Source organism: Microtus ochrogaster, chromosome 16 (assembly GCF_000317375.1).
Source record: "Microtus ochrogaster isolate Prairie Vole_2 chromosome 16, MicOch1.0, whole genome shotgun sequence".
In the NCBI taxonomy this organism is placed as follows: domain Eukaryota; kingdom Metazoa; phylum Chordata; class Mammalia; order Rodentia; family Cricetidae; genus Microtus; species Microtus ochrogaster.
In genome coordinates, this window is record NC_022018.1 from 42,172,742 (window position 1) to 42,190,914 (window position 18,173).

At 42.8% G+C, this 18,173-nt stretch overlaps 1 protein-coding gene across 2 annotated transcripts in view; it reads left to right on the forward strand.

Annotated features, from left to right (window-relative positions):
* Rreb1 (ras responsive element binding protein 1) overlaps positions 1-18,173 on the forward strand; it is a 125,976-nt gene that overhangs the window by 69,221 nt on the left and 38,582 nt on the right. For both annotated transcript variants that reach the window (XM_026783059.1, XM_026783060.1), the window contains exons 5-6: positions 1,878-1,967; positions 3,243-3,406. In XM_026783059.1, the coding sequence (XP_026638860.1) occupies positions 1,878-1,967; positions 3,243-3,406 (254 nt within the window). The remainder of the gene's footprint in view (positions 1-1,877; positions 1,968-3,242; positions 3,407-18,173) is intronic.

An 18,173-nucleotide genomic window follows, 5' to 3' on the forward strand; every position in this document is an offset into this window, starting at 1 on the left:
AGAGAGAGAGAGAGAGAGAGAGAGAGAGAGAGAGAGAGAGAGAAGGTAGCCACAAGCAAGACATCATCACACATTCATTTCACCCATCTGGTTTGTGGTGCTGTTTGTTTTCACAGTCTTTAGGATACTTTTATTTTCATCACATCAATCAACAACCAGAAGGATGTTGCTTTTCTTTGCGGTGGGGTGAGACTTTATATAGTATTGTTAGTTAGGGTAATGGGCCATCGAGCAGCCAGTCTGAGTGTTAAGCTGGTGTCGGTTTCTAATTCTTTGTTTGGAGCACGTTTCTTGTCCTTCTGTACTCTGTAAAGTTTCCTTTTCCAGATAATAAGTGGCTATCTCTTAGTGATTGTGGAAAGAAAAACCCTAAACCTGATGTTGCTATAAATTCACTAATCAGTATGTGCTCAATAATTGCTGTTAACAGTAAAAACGCAGAAACTCATTCAAATGAGTGCAAATGAAAAGAAATCTACTCAGAGCTGTCCCAGACCAGAATAGGATGTGGAGGTTGACCAGGGCGTCCCGCCACTCTTCTTCTCTTGCCTCTCACCTCACTTAGCACTGGTATCTTCCCCCAAATGAATTCTTGTGGCTGGAGGTGCCATAGTGTGAGCTCAGGGTCTGCGATTTCTCCATGAGCTCATGGACATGCTCATGATCTCCTGATTGAGCAAGTGCATCAGTGTCTTCTGAGGAGATTGTGAGACAAATAGATCTCCGGTGTTCCCCCCCTCAGCCCTGGGCCAGTCAGTGTGTTGAGAGTCTAGAAGTTTATATTACCCAGAGCTTCCAGATGACCCTGCTGTTTATGGAAGCCCAGTGATGGCAACATTTGCACATTCTAATTCCTGAGAGCTGCCCAGGCGTGAGTAGAGTTAGTTTTAGGAACATAGACAGGGAACCATGGTGCCTGAGCTCTGTGTGGGTAAGGTCATATTGGGCCTTCCCTGTGATTTCCCATGAATGATTTAGAAAGAAGAACTTATAACAAAGGGTCAGTGAAAGAAGTTAGCCTTTTCCTTAGAAAGATGAGACTATTGCTTGAAGATAGCTTATCCTATATGTTTTGAGGGAAAATAAAATGAGCCACCTAACCAAATAGTTAGCTGAGTTTTTGTCACTTCTTGTGGAAGTCTTAGGTTTGGGTTATCCTGCTGATTAGCGTGGACAGGGTGAGAACTCTCCTTGTTCTTTATTTATGGACACTGCCAAGAAGATGCTAGCTTTCTGGGCAGAGCCTTGTTGTTCCCATTGAGTATTATTGGTGGGGCACTGAGAAATCCTTCCACAAGTAGGATGGAGTTTTCTGATAAGGACTTCATAACCTCTCTCAAGTTCCAGAGGGGCCTTAAGACCTGGTCATCTCAGCACAAGCAAGGTGGAGGCAGGAGAATCAAGAGTTGAAGGAAGCCTAGGCTATTTAAGGACTTAGAGACCAAAATGGGCTACACGAGACAGTAACAAACAAACAAATAACCAAAGAAAATAGTACCTGGAGCTTGTGTGTGAGTTGGGAGAAATACACCCTGTCCTAACTCAGCTGTAGGTGTCATGGTGTTTTTCAGCCACTGGGGTCAGTGAAGTGATGTGTGATAGACCACACACCACTAATAAACACCAAGAGCCTCTGTGCTGAGCACTGTGGCCCTGCCTGCTCTTTGTCCACTAATTTAATCTTAGCACAGTGAGGCCAATGTTAGTTTTCTCATTTTTAAGCAAGGAAACTGAGGACAGATGGGCAAGCGACCTGCACAAATACCTGGACAGGCTCCAATCTAATGATTGCAGCTGCTTAGACATGGGCTTATTACAAAACAGAAGGTGCCAGTTTACTGTGGTTGGAAATCCATGCTCTGTTCTAATCTCTTTAGGAGACGAAAGAGGAGAAATCTTCCTACAGCTGTCCCCTGTGTGAAAAGGTTTGCTCTACCCAGCACCAGCTGACCATGCACATCCGTCAGGTTCGCCACTGCTTTTGTATTTTTGTTTTAAATTATTCTCACTAATTGAATTGTCCAGTAAATGTAAGCTATGTCTAAAATTTAGTGTTTTAGAAATCTTGGGGTCTTTATGAAACAATTTTTTGCATAGTCATGTTTCTATATGACAGAGACTAAGAATGTTTTTCAAAGAACATACAGTTAACTGATCACATATATTGACACCGTGTTTCTTACTGTTTATATGGTATGAACTAAATCTCTTATGATAAAAGATTATAGTTGTTAGTCCCCCACCACCACCTTCACACTTTTTCTGGTTCTGTAGATGTGTGCAGAGGAAGAGGAACTGACATGGGGGTCTTCACATGTAGTCCAAGTCTATGCTGCTTTGAACCCAGACTGTAGCCTTGGTTATCCTAGAACTATTAGCAACTTCCACCTTAGTGCTGGGATTATAGACATGTATCGCCACACCTGCCTTTTTCCTCCCTTAGTATTTCTCACCAGGGTCATGCTATGTAATTAAGCTGACTGAAGCCCCTAGTCCTCCTGCCTCAGCTTCATCCTGAGTGCTGGAACACAAATGTGTATCATTGTCCCCGTTTCTGCTCTACATGATATAAGTGTGCTTCATGCAGCCGAGGATTTCCTAGACGTGGGATCTTTTCCCCTTTACAATGGGAAATGTATCCTTTACAAGGGGATGTATCCTTATCCCCCTCATGCCATTGCTGGCTCATGACAGACTGCTGGTGAAGACAGAACAGTGGGAAATGATGGTGGAAAATTATAAAAGGCTGCTAAATAGTAATGGCGCTGAGTGATTAAAGAAGCATGGATTTGGATAGAAATGTTTCTTACCATATTTAAGAACCCCAAACAACCTCATAAAGGTTTCTGTTCTCTAACCAACCTAAGTCGTCAAACTGGAACAAGGTTTGTGGTCTCCCAGTGTGAAAATCCTGTTTATTTCGCATATTGGCTGTATAGTGAAGATTCCTTCCACCCAGAGGAATTAATATATGTGTTTATTTAACCCATAGACCTGCAAAGACTAACTGTCTCAGTTTTGCACTGGAACTAATTTTCAAAACTAGAACATGGAAGTGGAAGATAATCTAACAAAATAATTATATGCCCATGTCCCTAATGCCTTGGGCTCCTTCGAAGACACTTCAAAAGAAATGGGGGGGGGGTGGAAGAGTTGAGAGACTTGACTGGTTTTATAGAGCCCAGATCTGTATTTCTAGTGCTGTCTTCTCAAGTGACCATTGCACTGATTGCTTTCTGCAGCACAACACGGACACTGGAGGAGCTGACCACTCATGCAGCATCTGCGGGAAGTCACTGAGCTCTGCCAGCTCCCTGGATCGTCACATGCTGGTGCACTCGGGCGAAAGGCCTTACAAGTGTACTGTGTGTGGTCAGTCTTTCACCACCAATGGGAACATGCACAGGTAGGTGAGGTGTCCCTTGCTTGGGTGGCTGACCGCACCAGTGAGAGCCATTAGTAGACTTGCCTAAAATCATCAGAGTTTTGTTTTGAATTCCCTGTTCCCTATAGAGAAAAATCTGAGATCATCTTAATTGCCTGTTCAAAGTATCTCACGGTATCAGAGGTATTGGCTAGGCTAGACCTTTGGCCCTTGGGTTCTTTGCCGTGGAACAGTGTCATTTCCCCTTGCCACTTGGAGTTTTTCTTTTAAGAGAGCCAGAGGTGGGTAGCTTATTATATACAAAGCGCCCTTTTAAACATCATGTATGCAGCCTTTTACTGTAAACAATATCTTCATGCGCCTACCTGATCTCATAAAGGCTTTCCTTTATGAGAAAATAAAATACCATGGAGCCTTTGAATAGTTAAGTGGCCTGGTTCTGAGGCTCCAGAAAGATGGCAAAATGAGGGGGGGGGGGGAAGTGGGAACTATCCGATAAATACCAGGAAATGACTTTCTGGAATGATGCTCATTCAGGGATGAGAGAGAATAGAGGTGGATATATTAGAAATGCTGAGAGGTGAGGCACTGGAAATATATTTTACAGAGTGGTATCATATGTTTCAGTCAGTTAGAGCAGAAACAGCTTCTAAATGCTCCCTCTTGGTTTTTTTGAGACAGGGTTTCTCATTGTAGCCTTGGCTGTCCTGGAAACCACTCTGTAGACCAGGTTGACCTCAAACTCAGAGATCCACTTGCCTCTGCCTCACAGGGCTGCTCCTGAGTGCTGGGATTAAAGGCGTGTGCCACCACTGCCTGGCTCTTTTAAAATACTAACATTATTGGAATGGAGTTATGAGAAGAGACTCAAAATATATCAAATTCTCATGGAGTCAGTGACACACCAGAATCCAAATCTCTTTGGGTGTTTGTAATTTTCGGTTCTTTATCTCTTTGGATATCAGATTTAAATTGTTTGATGGTGGGCATTGAATCCAGTCTACTTAATTGAATTAGGATGAGGATCAGAAGGTATCAGTTTAGCAAATAGTTTCAGGCACATGGTAAGCACTCAATTTGTCTGTTATTATGTGGTATCTATGTAATTCTTCAATAATTTACAGCCACTCTTGTCAAAAATTCATAAATGTAAGGATCTGCTCCCCTGTCTGTTCCATTGGTCTATGTACCTAGCCTAAGGCCATTATCCCAGTATGATGAGTCTGCAATAAGGGAGTTCAAGTCTTTCAACCAAACTCCTTTCCCAAAAAACAATTTTTTTAAGTTGCCTTCTGAGCCCACTGTTAAAGTCATGCCTGGTTCAAACTTATTCTGATTAATCTGACTCATTTGCATTTCTGTCTGGTTAATAAGTTTTCCCTGTTTTCTTGTTTTGAGGAGTACAAGGGACCGTGATATGTTTGTCAAGTAGTTTGTTACTGAGCTGTACCTCATCCCTATATGGAATTTAGGAACTAAGGCCAGTTCTTCAGAAAGGGTAGCTACAATCTTATTGTAGGGATACGTTCAATCTCTTAATCAATTTTGGTGTATTGCCATCTTTTGGTTTTTTGTTTGTTTGTTTTGTTTTCTTCAGAACCAGGATTGAACCCTGGGCCTAGGGAAGCAATCCACCACTGAACAACATCCCGGCTTCATTGTTGCACTTTTAACAATCTTGCGTCTTTCCAATCCAGTGACATAGGCTGCTCTCCCATTCATTTGCTATCTGTATTTTTTTTCAGCAATGACTCAGGATTCTCAGATTATTGATTTTATTCTTTGTTAAATGTTTTTCTCTTTTATTCCTTACGGTGGTATTAAGTAGGATTGTTTTCTGTTCATTGCTGGTATATAAATAACAAGTTTATGCACTGATCTTGTTTCCTGTGATCTCTCTAGGCTTCTTTCTTTGTTCCTGAGAATTATTTAGTAGATTCCTTATGATTTTCTGCTCCCAAGATCATGGTATTTGCAATAGAGGTGGCTTTGTTCTTTTTTTCTTTCTGGATGTCATTCATTTCCTGTCTTATCTCTTGGAGTGCACCAGACCTTTAGTATAGTGCTAGATGGAAGTAAAGCATGTAGACGTTTTTGTCTTCTTATTCATTTTAGGAAGAAAGCATTCAGCCCCTCCCTATTGACTGTGATTCATGTTGTGGGTTATCTTAGTGAAATTTAACATCTGAAGGAAGTTCATCTCTAGTCCACGTTTGGATATTTTTTTTTCGTAGTGAAAGAATGTTAGATTTTGTTAATAAATTTTGCCTGCATCTGTGTTTGTTTTCTTTGTTCTTGTTTTTGTCTATTGTGTCCTGTCCTATGGACTACAGATGTGTCTCCCAGATTTCTCCCCATTACTGATTTGAGTTCATCATACTATGTTTATTTTGTCTTTTCTGTCAAAGCTTATAAGGGGTGGGTTAAAAGAACATGTGATATCTTGCTAATCAGTCAGAAAGTCATTATCACCTTCATTTGTTAGCAAAGTTGGACTTTCAAAAAAACATCATAAAAATGTGAATTCATTTACAAAAATGTGTCAGAGTCAGTTAGATTTATTTGCCTTGATGGATCCATTCCAGAATCCAAGACGTCTGTGATCTCTGCTAACCACATACCTGTGCTGCATTAATTAGGAGCCAAAACTTCCCTGGGATGTATGGAGGAATTTAAACAGTGCTGAAACCTGAGAATTGGTCCTTTCCCCACTTCCCTGCTGTTGCTTCCCGAGGTCTTTTGGTACCCACCAGGGTTGAGTAGCATCCAGGAGCTCTTTTGTGGCATTTCCAGATTTTAACACTGAGCCAGATAGCCAGAAGACCTACACAGTGACTTCCCTGGCACCTGTGATACCCCATCTGAGTATCCCGGTTCCATCTTGGTTTTGTTTTGAGTTTTTTGTTTTGTTTATGAGGTTTTGGGGGATTGTTTAGTTTTTTGTTTGCTTTTTTTTTTTTTTTTTTTTTTTTTTTTTTTTTTTTTGCTTTAAGACAGGATCTGATCTGGCTATGTCATCAAAGCTTGCCTCATTCATTCACCTGATTCAGGCTCCCAAGTTATATGCTATCAATATGTGCCACCTACTGACACCTATATTTCTGACTGGCCATAAGCAGTCTCCCTTGACCTAGTGGGCATATGTTCTGTCTCTCCCTTGATGGGCACAAATTGCATATAATCTCTGATGTGGCCTGATTTCCCTTGGAATGGTTTTCTATATTTCTGTTTCTTTTAATCTCAAATATAACTCACTTCATATACTTAGCAAACTTTTTAAATGTAGATTTCCATTTCTTTGAGGACTTAATTGCATGAGAAGGCAGGATACAATGTCACTGAGGACCCTTGCTTAAGTTTCTGCTCTGAAGGCTGTCTGTGTGATGTGCCACCATGTGTACACCATTCTTGCAAATGAACTCTGATATTCCACTGGTTGCCTTGTGAGATAGGTCTAGTCTCCATTCCAGAGATAGCACACAAATCTGTTATGGGCAGTCACACTGACAGTTGCTTTACTGCGCCCAGAAAACTTATACTTCTTATACCTTAATTACACAAGTACATTTACATGATATTTTGTTCTGTGTATGAATGTGTGTGTACACTCGCTCACTCATTCACTGAAGTATGTTTCCCAGGGCTCTATACAACCATCCTGCTCAGCCACCCAGTTCTAATACTACATGTACATTCTAGGATACCCAACATAATGCGCTATCTTAAAACTAAAGATAGATAACACCAAGAATTTTTTTTTTTTTTTTTTTTTTTTGGTTTTTCGAGACAGGGTTTCTCTGTGGCTTTGGAGCCTGTCCTGGAACTAGCTCTTGTAGACCAGGCTGGTCTCGAACTCACAGAGATCCACCTGCCTCTGCCTCCCGAGTGCTGGGATTAAAGGCGTGCGCCACCACCACCCGGCTAACACCAAGAAATTTTGAGAAAGTTTAGGTAAGAGACTTTAAAAAAAAAAAAAAAAAAAAAAAAAATATATATATATATGAATGTATTATCATATGTGGTTCCTGTCCTGCAGTTCTCGTGTTTTTGAAGTTTGAAAATGTATGTGTGGGGTGTGGGGACATGCTGCTTATTTACATTTTTTAATATGTTTTTACATGAGCAAGTGGAGGCTAGAGATTGTCAGGTATCTTCATCTCATTGAACCTGGAGTTCACCAATTCAGCTAGGCCACTTGGCCAGCCAGTGAGCTTTCGAGATCTGCCTGCCTCTGCCTCCCCAGCACTGGTACTACAGGTGTGTGCTGCAGCGCTTGGCTTTTTCTGAGGATGTTGGGGATCCAAACTCAGGTCCTGAGTCTTGTCTAGCCGACACGTTATCAACTGAACCTTCTTCTCAGCTCCCTATAAACTCCTTATCTAAAAACTGTAGCTTAGTTTGTGAGCACAGAAAATAATTCACAGAAACATCACTGTGGTCCAACTACTAACTTTCCCAAACTCTTTTATCAGTTGTCCTCGTGTTGAAATTTTGTATTAAACAGTGTGTGCCTTCCAAAGCAAATTTAAGAAACTAAGCCAGAACACACCCTCCAGGTGAGATTAATATAGGAAAAAGAGCACCAAGCTCTTCAGTTTGCAAAAGTTGTTCCAGAAAGCCTTAAGTTGTGGAGCCATGACGAAAGAGAAAATGAACAGACCTTGTTTGAAATGAGTATTCTTCAAGGAAAAAAAAAATCCCTGCAGACCATAATTGTTTTTGCAAATTAGGAAACTCAATTCCACTTTGCTCATTTCCCAGACTTTAAACTATAGAGTTGTCGATGTTTAATTAGGCTTAAAAACATGCTGAAGACCTTGGCAGGTGTTCTCATGACAGCCTTTTTCCTTCACTATGTGAAGAGCAGCAATGTGTTCTCATTTTGACTGTCACAGAAAGGTAAAAAGAGCTGGCTGGGCAGTGATGGTGCACACCTTTAATCCCCGTAGTCTGGGGACAGAGACAGGCAGATCTCTGAGTTTTAGGCTAGCCTGGTCAACAAAGCAAGTTCCAAGACAGGCTCCATAGCTGCACAAAGAAACCCTGTCTTGAAAAGCAAAAAAAAAAAAAAAAAAAAAAAAAAGGAAAGAAAGAAAAGAAAAGAAAGGCAGCATGACCAATTGCTTTCCCATGGACTTTATTGCCTGACCCTGAGGATGCTACTGGATAACATGTCGTCTTCAGGAACAGAGGCTTATGTGTTCCTGTTATACTTGAAGAAAGTTTTAGCTGCACAGAAATGTGACCTACTCCATGATAAATGAGACCACAGAGACTCCGGAGTTAGCATGCTATTCTGCAACGCTTGAGCTAAGCCTGCTGTTGGCATGCACAGCTAAACTCGGCAGTCTGGAACAGGTGGTCAGCAGAAAACAAGACAAGCAGCAGAGGTGCGGCAGTGTCTCCAAGGGACTAGTCATTTCCTTGCCCTCTGTCCCCACCAAGAGGAAGAGTCCTGTGAAATTCTCTTATAGTCGTATTGAGTTTCCGAGTATTCTGAGTAATGTATCCTGATACTTGCTGCTTCTCACGTGAGGAGGTGACAATGCAAAGGTTCAACCAGTCCCCTCAAAAAAATGTTCACTCTGCCACTATGTTCCTCTGTGGGGAAAAGGCATCAATGGGAAATTAGTTCCAGGAGAAAAACCTGTGGGGCAATCCTATCCCGTGCCTGTTCTTGTTTATTTGATTTAGGGTCTTGCTGTGCCACCCAGGCCTGCCCCAAACTTCTTTGCTCTGGTTATCTTCCTGCCCTTATCCCCTCAAGTAGCTGGAACTATAGGCATCTGGGCTTGAGATAGTTCTAAAGAAAAGAAGAAAGACAAGCTAAAGGAAAACTGCTTCAGAAACAATTGGAAATCTTAATTTTAATTCAGCCTAGAAGACTGTACATCGTAGGTGGGCACAGGGACATTGTGCTTCTAATCTCAGCACCAGAGGCTAAGTTGGAATGATCTCAGAGCTGTACAGCAGCCTGGGATACAGAGTGAGACTGTTGTCTCAAAAACAAAACAAAAAAACCACCAGATGAAAGATCACACATAAATGTCCTGTTATCTTGCATGCAACGCTATATAACTGAGATTACCAAAAACATCATGTATGTGGGATTTTAACTGTATATACACAACAGAAGATTAACAGCACTGAATATATGTAAATACACACACATCATATACACATACACGTTGAGTATTTAATGAGTGGTAGTTTTATGGTGATAGTATTAAATATCATCAACAGATCGGCCCCACCGCCCTCCTTAGGCACATAACATCAACCAGCCCAGCCTGTCTGGGCACTGGGTCCGAATCCTCGGGGCACCCAAGCGGGAGGGAGTTCCTTTGTTTCTATAGCCTGCCTGCAAAGAGCAGGGTTGGCGCCTTGTTTGCGACCTGCCCATCCAGCACAGAGGCCTGATCTTCTGCGCCAGGAGACCTAGCTTTGGGGTGAGTTTCTGGCCCCGCGGCGCCAGCCTGGGACGGGGAGCTCAGAGGTTCCTTGGCCCCCCAGCCTTCTTGGGCAGAACCCTCCCCACTTCGGCCCCACCGCCCTCCTTAGGCACATAACATCAACCAGCCCAGCCTGTCTAGGCACTGGGTCCGAATCCTCGGGGCACCCAAGCGGGAGGGAGTTCCTTTGTTTCTATAGCCTGCCTGCAAAGAGCAGGGTTGGCGCCTTGTTTGCGACCTGCCCATCCAGCACAGAGGCCTGATCTTCTGCGCCAGGAGACCTAGCTTTGGGGAGACCCAGCGTTGGGGAGAGCCAACATTGGGGAGAACCAGTGTTGGGTAGGCAAGGAGACCTGACCCGGGAAAAGAAGATCCATAAGGGAGCATTCGGAAGAAGAGATGGGCAGACGCCAAGGCAAGAATTCACCCAACAAGCTGAAAAGCAACATGAAGCCACCAGAAACCAGTGACCTCACAACGGGAGGACATGAACACCTTAATCAAGAAGAAGTAGAAAAGATGGACTTCATGAAAGTGATTGACGCCCTTAAACAGCATGTAAAAAACGCCCTTACAGAAATGGATGAGAAATATAACAGAAAGTTTGAAGAATTGAATAAATCAGTGAGTGATACCCTAGAAAACCAAGGAAAAACAATCAAACAGATAATGGAAACAGTTCAAGACTTGAAAACTGAAATGGAGGCAAAGAAGAAAACACAAACAGAGGGCCGGCTGGACATGGAAAACTTAAGTAAACAAACAGAGTCTACAGAAACAAGCATAACCAACAGAATACAAGAATTAGAAGAAAGAATATCAGATTCTGAAGATACCATAGAGAAAATAAACACACTGATCAAAGAAAACAGCAAGTCCAACAAACTCTCATCACAAAACATTCAGGAAGTATGGGACACAATAAAAAGACCATTCTGACTTTCTAGGAAAGGGCTCTCCATGGAATGGCCAGAGGAGTCTCCCAGGGTCTGTCCTAGGATTCAGAGCTAGGCCTACAGTTTGTGTTAAGTGCTTCACAACTTGTCCCAATGCCCTTTTTCTTAAGACATTTAGCCCAGCATTCTGTTGCAGGCCAGATCTGCACACAGATTTACAAACAGAATAAAATAGGCTCTGTGCCCTTTAAAAATGGAGCAACACGATGAACACAGTGCATTCTAAGAACCCAAGTCTGGTGACAGTGTTTTGCGGAGAAGCTGTGGACCAGATGCCTGTCTCCATTTTTAAATTGTGCAAATCCTCATTGTTATCTTTTCTGCTTGTTCTGTGATATTTTCATATTTAGAGTGGGGTGTGGACTTGTACTGAGCTATTAGATGATATTCTGTGGCTCTTTTCAGTGCTTTTACTTTGCATTTGAGAAATCTGCAAGTAGTAGAACACTACTATTATTCTCTGAGAAAGAGTAGGCGAAAGTGACCTCGCTTAATTTTATTATTCAAATAAGATAAAATGCATGAGAAGACATCAAAGCAGGAAAGTTAGCTGATGTTGACTGAATCTCTTGAGTAGCTGTTTGGAAATTACATTTTTTTTTCTTTCACTCTGGATTTTCCTTCTCTAATATACTTTTAAAGTGTTGCTACACTTTTATTTTTGAGTGAATAATTTAAAAGTGTACCTGTGACTGGTGCTTCTTTCTTTCTGAATGACCAGTTGGAGTTCAGTTAGGTTGAAGGGAGGGAAAGAGGCTCATAAAACTGTCCGCTCACAGGGTGTGTTAAACAGCAGTCAGGCCTTCGCCTCAGAGCCACTTCTCAAATTCATGATCTGGTTCATAATCCTTTATCATTTGGCTGGTTGGATGCTAATATTTTTAACAACCGTTCTTATGTTGTAGCAGTAGGAATGTTTATCTGTTCATCTTCTTTTGGAGCTGAAGTAAGTACCAAAGTTTTCTCTTGAATTCAGGCAGTGTGATGTTTTTGACCTATTTTGTTGAAATATTCCAAAAGCTTAGTCATACCAGGTGAAACTAGTGGATGGCATCAAAACCCAGAGCATCATGCTTGCCCATACTTGAACAGCCCAGTAGTTAGGAGAGCCGAGAACTAGGTCACAGCAGACAAGGGTAAGTGTGCTGGGAGTGGGATGAGAAGTGTATTGTAGTCTCTTCTGCTGTGCATTGGCCTGGTGTTCCAAGGATTTGGCCCAAACCGTGGGTGTGTATAACAAGAAATTAGCAACATGGAGGAGGGTTCTGCTTTCTACTGCGCGCTCACAGATGGAGGCCTGCAAGGGTGCTGGTTTCATTTCTAAGGCAGCACTTCCCTGGGCTTTAGACCTCACATTTTTCCACCTTTGTTTAAATATCCAACCTGTCCGACCTGTTTGGGCTGTGCAAGCTGGTGCTAGCAAACACTGAAACGTGCCCACTCATCAACGTTTCTCTGATTTGTTAAGAAAGGCAACATCTACACCCTTTACCCCCTTAGATGAGGAAATGAACAAGAAGCACAGAATCCTGTGTCGTGTGTCTGGCACGGAATCAGCATCTCTCCTGGAGCCTGTGTGTACCCGTGAACTGCTCTTTACTCCTTTCGGGGTTCTAGCATCCTCCGTGGGGAGCTCATTGGCCTTCAGTGGGATTTTGTTTTCTCAGATCAGACTGTTTCATAATGGGCTCAGAGAATGCAGCAGGTCGTTCTTATGTTCCGGGCTTATGTAACCCAGCTCACTCAGAGGGCTGCACCAGCTCTACAGGTGAGAAAACTGTGGGCCAAGATTATAAGCTACTCTTCTGAGGCCCTCTCCTCCTCAGCTCGCTTAATGACAACCGTGTGCAATTCTTCCCTCAAAGCACGGCATTCAATGGAAAGCAGAGACCATCTGTGCCCTGCATCGGTCCCGTTTAAGATATAAGGCAGCTGTAAGTGCTGCCGGCCTGCAGAACGAGCCCCAGTGGTCTGGGCAGGTGATGATGCTCAATTGTCATCTTCCCTGATCCAGATTCCTCCTCCTTTCCCATTTGCTTCTCACTGGCTCCTAAATGATACAAGATGTCCCTGGCAGTGGAGACTTCTCTTCATCACCATGCTCTTTTCTCTCCACCCACCATACTGCCGTCCATTGGGCATGAGGTGACCATCTTGAAGGCTCAACCTAAATGTTTCTTGTTCCTCTTCTGGAAGGGTTGGGGAGTGGCACAATTGATTCACTGTTGGCTTACTATGAAAGTGGTTGTCTTTTCCTCCTCCACAAAAGGAAAATTCTGCCATCTTTCAGAGACTTAAGAAGAACCTCCTGCCAGGCTAAAGTGACATGCTCTCGGTGACTTGAGCATTCCATTCTACCGTGAAGCATAGACTTGGGCTTGGTTTGACACTATTATTTTAGCCCGTGCCGCAGACAGGCTTTCTCTGTGGTGAAAGCTGGCAATGATTTCCCACAGAGGTAATGGCTCAAAGCCAGGGAGGCCACTTTGAGAGTGGCGACTTCATTTGGGGCCCCATCACCTAAGACTGTCATTTTCAGGACAATCTGCCTGTGGGTGTGTACTTTGGACTTCGGGTTATAATGGTAAAGTTAAGGAAAATGAAGCAGTTTAGCCTGGGGAAGAAACTGCCACGAAATAATTAGGGACTGTTAGCTGGAAATGCTTCCTTCCAGTCTGTCTGCACTAACACAGCAGAGATCCCAGAGAGTGATTTCAGTTCTGTGTGCACAAAAGTTCTGTTTGACTGTGAGAAACAGGTCAGCATTTGGGTTTTTTTTTTTTTTGAGGGAAGGTTTATTGTCACTTTTCTCTATACTGCCAATCCCCAAATAATGACACAGAGACTTATTATTAATTATGAAAGCTTGGCCTTTAGTTTAGGATTGTTCCCAACTAGCTCTTATAACTTAAATTAACCTGTTTCTATTAGTCTACCTTCTGCCACGTGGCTCTTTACCTTCCCTCTGTTCTGAATGTGTCTGGCTCCCTCTGTGACCTTCCATGTAATATTCTAACCCTGAGTTCCTCACTCTCCCCGGAAATCCCACCTAGTCTCTCCTGCCTAGCTATTGGCCCGTCAGCTCTTTATTAAACCAGTCAGGTGCCTTAGGCAGGTGAGGCAAAACAGATGCTTGTTTGTTTGTCTTTCAAAACAGGGTTTATTTCTCCTGGCTTTGTAGACCAGGCTGGCCTTGAGTGCACAGAGATCCCAATGCACAGAGATCCGCCTGCCTCTGCCTACTGAGTGCTGTGATCAAAGGTGTGCGTCACCACCGCCCAGCTAACACGGACATATCTTTATGCAGTGTAAACAAATATCCCGCAACAGTTTATCACCTAGGCTAGCCGTAAAACTCCTGGCCTCAGCCTCCCTGACAGCTAGATCAATAAGCATTGATCCCAACTGAACATGTATTTTATAGACAAATAACAGATAATCTATACAAAATGTAGTAACTGAGAAATTACTTTAGGAAACAAGTGCAGGCAAAGGAGAAGGGGGGTATGTGGAGTTAAAGGCCTGACCCTTAGGAAGATGTCTAACGATTGGAGCGATGGCCTGGGCTGCCTGCCTACCCACTTCTACTGGGTGTGAGTCAAAGAGAGCAAGAGGGAGCTAGCTATAGCAGCCACTAACAGAACCCTGTTTCTAAGGAGACAGATGATAGCCAGAGGATGCCATCCACTTCTCTTTTAAAGAAGAAGGAAAAAGAGAAGAATGTAAGGTCCTCTTTGTGTTCCCAAAGGACACTACCTCTTGAGAGCCAAAACTGCGGCTCCTTTTATCAGTGATAAGTGTTTATACCAGGATATGTTTTACACAGGGCCAAGACAGAACAGATGGAAATTGACTTTTCCCAGCTCTGGAAGGTACTTGATACAGATCGGAAATAGTGGTCCAACCATCAGGCCTGGGACTCTCGGTTTAGGATTAGAGAGAGGACCTGGACTGGCAAAGTGGTGCCCAGAGTACTTGTTAATGAAGAGTGTGAAAGTGGTGTGCGCCTTCTCTGAAATAAGCTTCCCTAACTCACCTGGGTAAAGTTAACCTGTCCCTTAATCTGGCACCCTCAGAATGTGCTCTGTTTTGCTTTGCTGACATGTTTTCATGTGACATGTTATATCACATGAGTATTGTGGAGAAAGTCAAGCTCAGGAAAACATTCTGTGATTGTGGAGAATGTTGTCTCAACACTTGCCTCCTCTACACAGCAGGGGAAGCAGGGATAAGCTTCAATATTAGGACTAAGGGCTGGAGTTACACTTTGTTATGGACTCCATTGGGCCCCATTGTCCTAGGAGAGGACATGGAATTTAACTGGACAGTGGTGGAGTAGGTAGACCCATGCATTGCAGAAATTGAGAGCATAGCTAAGACCCTAAACTCTAGTAAGAAAGGTGCCATTGCCCTATCAGGTGGGGCACACTAAGACTGTCTTGCCAGTCCTCTTCATCAGCTGTCATATTATACTGTCTTCATACTCCATCCCCTTTTCAGAACTTGACTGACAATGTGAGCATCAGTCTCTGCATTCTACCCTAAACTCCTTTGCGAGGTATTTGTTACAAAAACAAACCCAGATCTTTGCAGAGACATGCTTTCCTCCCGCCAGAAATGTAGGTTGTAGAGCTGTGATGCTTCTCAGATTTCTTCACTCCCTCTTGGCTTATCACAAGGCACTGTGTGAAAGGCAAGAAAAGCTAGCACCAGGTAGATGGGGATGTATCTATACCCAGGTTTCCAGAAACCTGTTTGAACCAGTCACCTTCAGTAACGTAGAGCTGGCAGTGTAGAGTGTAGTGATGGGGTGACCTTTCTTGTAATGTCATTTGCTCAGAGTAGCAAACACTTCAACCCCTCCACTAATACATTTATGAGGATATTGCAACTGGATCTCTAACACACACTGGAAATATCTAGATCTCTCCTGAGCACTGCCCTTGCAATGTAAAGTAGATATGGGAGATTTAATGAATGCCCTGACCTGGGTCGATCCTTAGTTTGGGTCCCCTTTAAAAGAATTTTAAGAATGTTACATACCCAATTTCCTTTAAGAATTTATACCTGCTGTATTGGAAGATGGGTGTGTGAGAGGGTCCACATCCTTCCTGGTCTGACATAACAAGATCTGAAGGCAGTGTAAAGAGCTAAAGAATTTGAGGAGGCTCCTGTACCATTCACACTTGTATCCTTCATTGTCACCCTCAAGTCCTGTGCAAACCCAGGTGGGTGGGCTGTGCCTCAGCCTCGAGTCTCTGGATCTAGGAGGCAAGATTTTGTAGTTGTAAGAAGCGTCCAGGTGATGTTGATCTGAGGTCCATGCATTAGAAATCAGTATCTAATACCCAGATTGCATCACTACTCCAAGGCCACTGCAGTCAACAGATTCTCCTTTTCTCTAAACTCCTGCTTGCTGCGCAGACCGAAAGAACCAACAGTTGATCACATGCCAAAATCTGAAATATCAGCAGAAAATTCCTATATTTGAAAATAGAGAAGATGTTAAGAGCTAGAGAAGGGTGCATTTTAGGGACTGGGCTGTGATCCATCTTCCTTGAGTTAACTGTACAAACTGTAGAAAGTACGGCTAACAATGATATCATCACTTGACAGATGCTTGCCTAGCACACTCTAGGTTTTATTTTCCTGCATTGTAATCAATCAATAAGATGAACCTCAAATTTTAGAAAACAACAATTACATTTATAGGAGGAAGTCTTTTTTTGTGTATGTATTAGTGTTCTACCTACATGTTTGTTATGTGTACCATATATGTGCTGGGTACCTTTGGAAGCCACAAGGGCCCCAGACGTGCTGACTGAAGGTACTAATGGTTGTGAGTAACCATATAGGTGCTGGGAACTGAACCTGGGTCCTACAAGAGCAATAAGTGGTTTTAACCATTGAGCCATTTCTCCAGCCTCTAATAAAGGAGGAAGGTTTAAGTTGAAAAATTAGTGATCACCCTCAAATTCATAGTAGCTGTTAAAAAAATATTCAGCTAGGGTCCATAAGATGGTTCAGAGGCTAAAGGTTCTTGGCACCATATCTGATGACCTGAGGTCCATTGCCAGTACCCACGTGGTAGAGAGAGCTGACTTTGAAAGTTGTCCTGTGACCTCTGCTCCAGTGCCACACACATGGCCACACAGAATAGATAAATATCTAAAATGCCTGCATCGTCTTTGTGCATCGCTGTAAAAGCCCTCCAGGTGTTAGAAATGACAGATGGATATGAGAGAACTGATGGCCATATTAAAACCTATTGACATCCAAGGCACTTAACCAAACCTGTAGACAGTGCAATAAAAAGGATTTTACTAGGTTTTGGTGGAGAAGATTTCTGATTCTAGAAATGTTAATAAAATTGCCAGTTTTTTGGCAGCGTGGCAGGCTTACTACTGTTAATATATCACATGTCCAAAGGAAAAGTTTAGAATTTTATGCAACAGCAGAAGTATACTTTGGCTATACATTAACCTTTCTGGAGGAGAGGCACTATTTTGAGGTAGTTAATTAGTTCTAATAACAGGGGAAAAAATTAACCTATATCTTCAGCATTCGTTTTTGACACAGTTGCCTTTAAAATCTAATGTTGCCATTAAAATTGACAGCGCAATAGTCAACCATTGGATGTCAAGTGTGCTCAATTTATCGTGTTGTGAAACATGAAGATGGATGTTACAGTGAAGCTCTGACTAAAATGGTTTCTACATATGCTTTGTTCTTCATTTGTCCATTCCTTGCTTTGACAAACACTCATTTGTTTCTTCATCAATCTAGCCACATTGTATGTATTTCTTGTCAGTTGGCTGTGTGCCTTGGTGTAGAGACCAAGACGAAACAGGCTCTTACAATAGTAGAACTCACTTTTGGTTGAAAACCGAGGATCAAATTGAGTACATGATATTATTGTTTTCTGCTGTGGGTTATGAAGGAATCAAAACCGAGTAGTAGGCTTGAACATCTGCAGAAGTAGCATGTGGAATCTGAAGGCCTCCTAGGAGGAATCGCACGATACAAAACCTAGATAGCTGAAGCCAGACCTAGGAAGTCCTGGAGTACCACTTCCTAGGCAGAAGATGTAGGAAATACCTAGGTACCAAGACAGGAGCTTACTAAGAACCATTAGGAATTCTGAAAACGTTAAGCAGGGGGTGTATGATACTATCTGTGTTAGAAGCTGCCCCGGTGCTGTGTAGAGAATGAGTAGCAGGAAGGAAGAACAAGTGGAAAGATGGCGTGGCTAGTGCACAATAGTACCGAGATAGTACTGAGACTCTGTAGTCTCTGATGCAACCATCTCAATTATAAGACAGCTTGTCCAACAGTGCGCCCTCTCTCTCTCTCTCTCTCTCTCTCTCTCTCTCTCTCTCT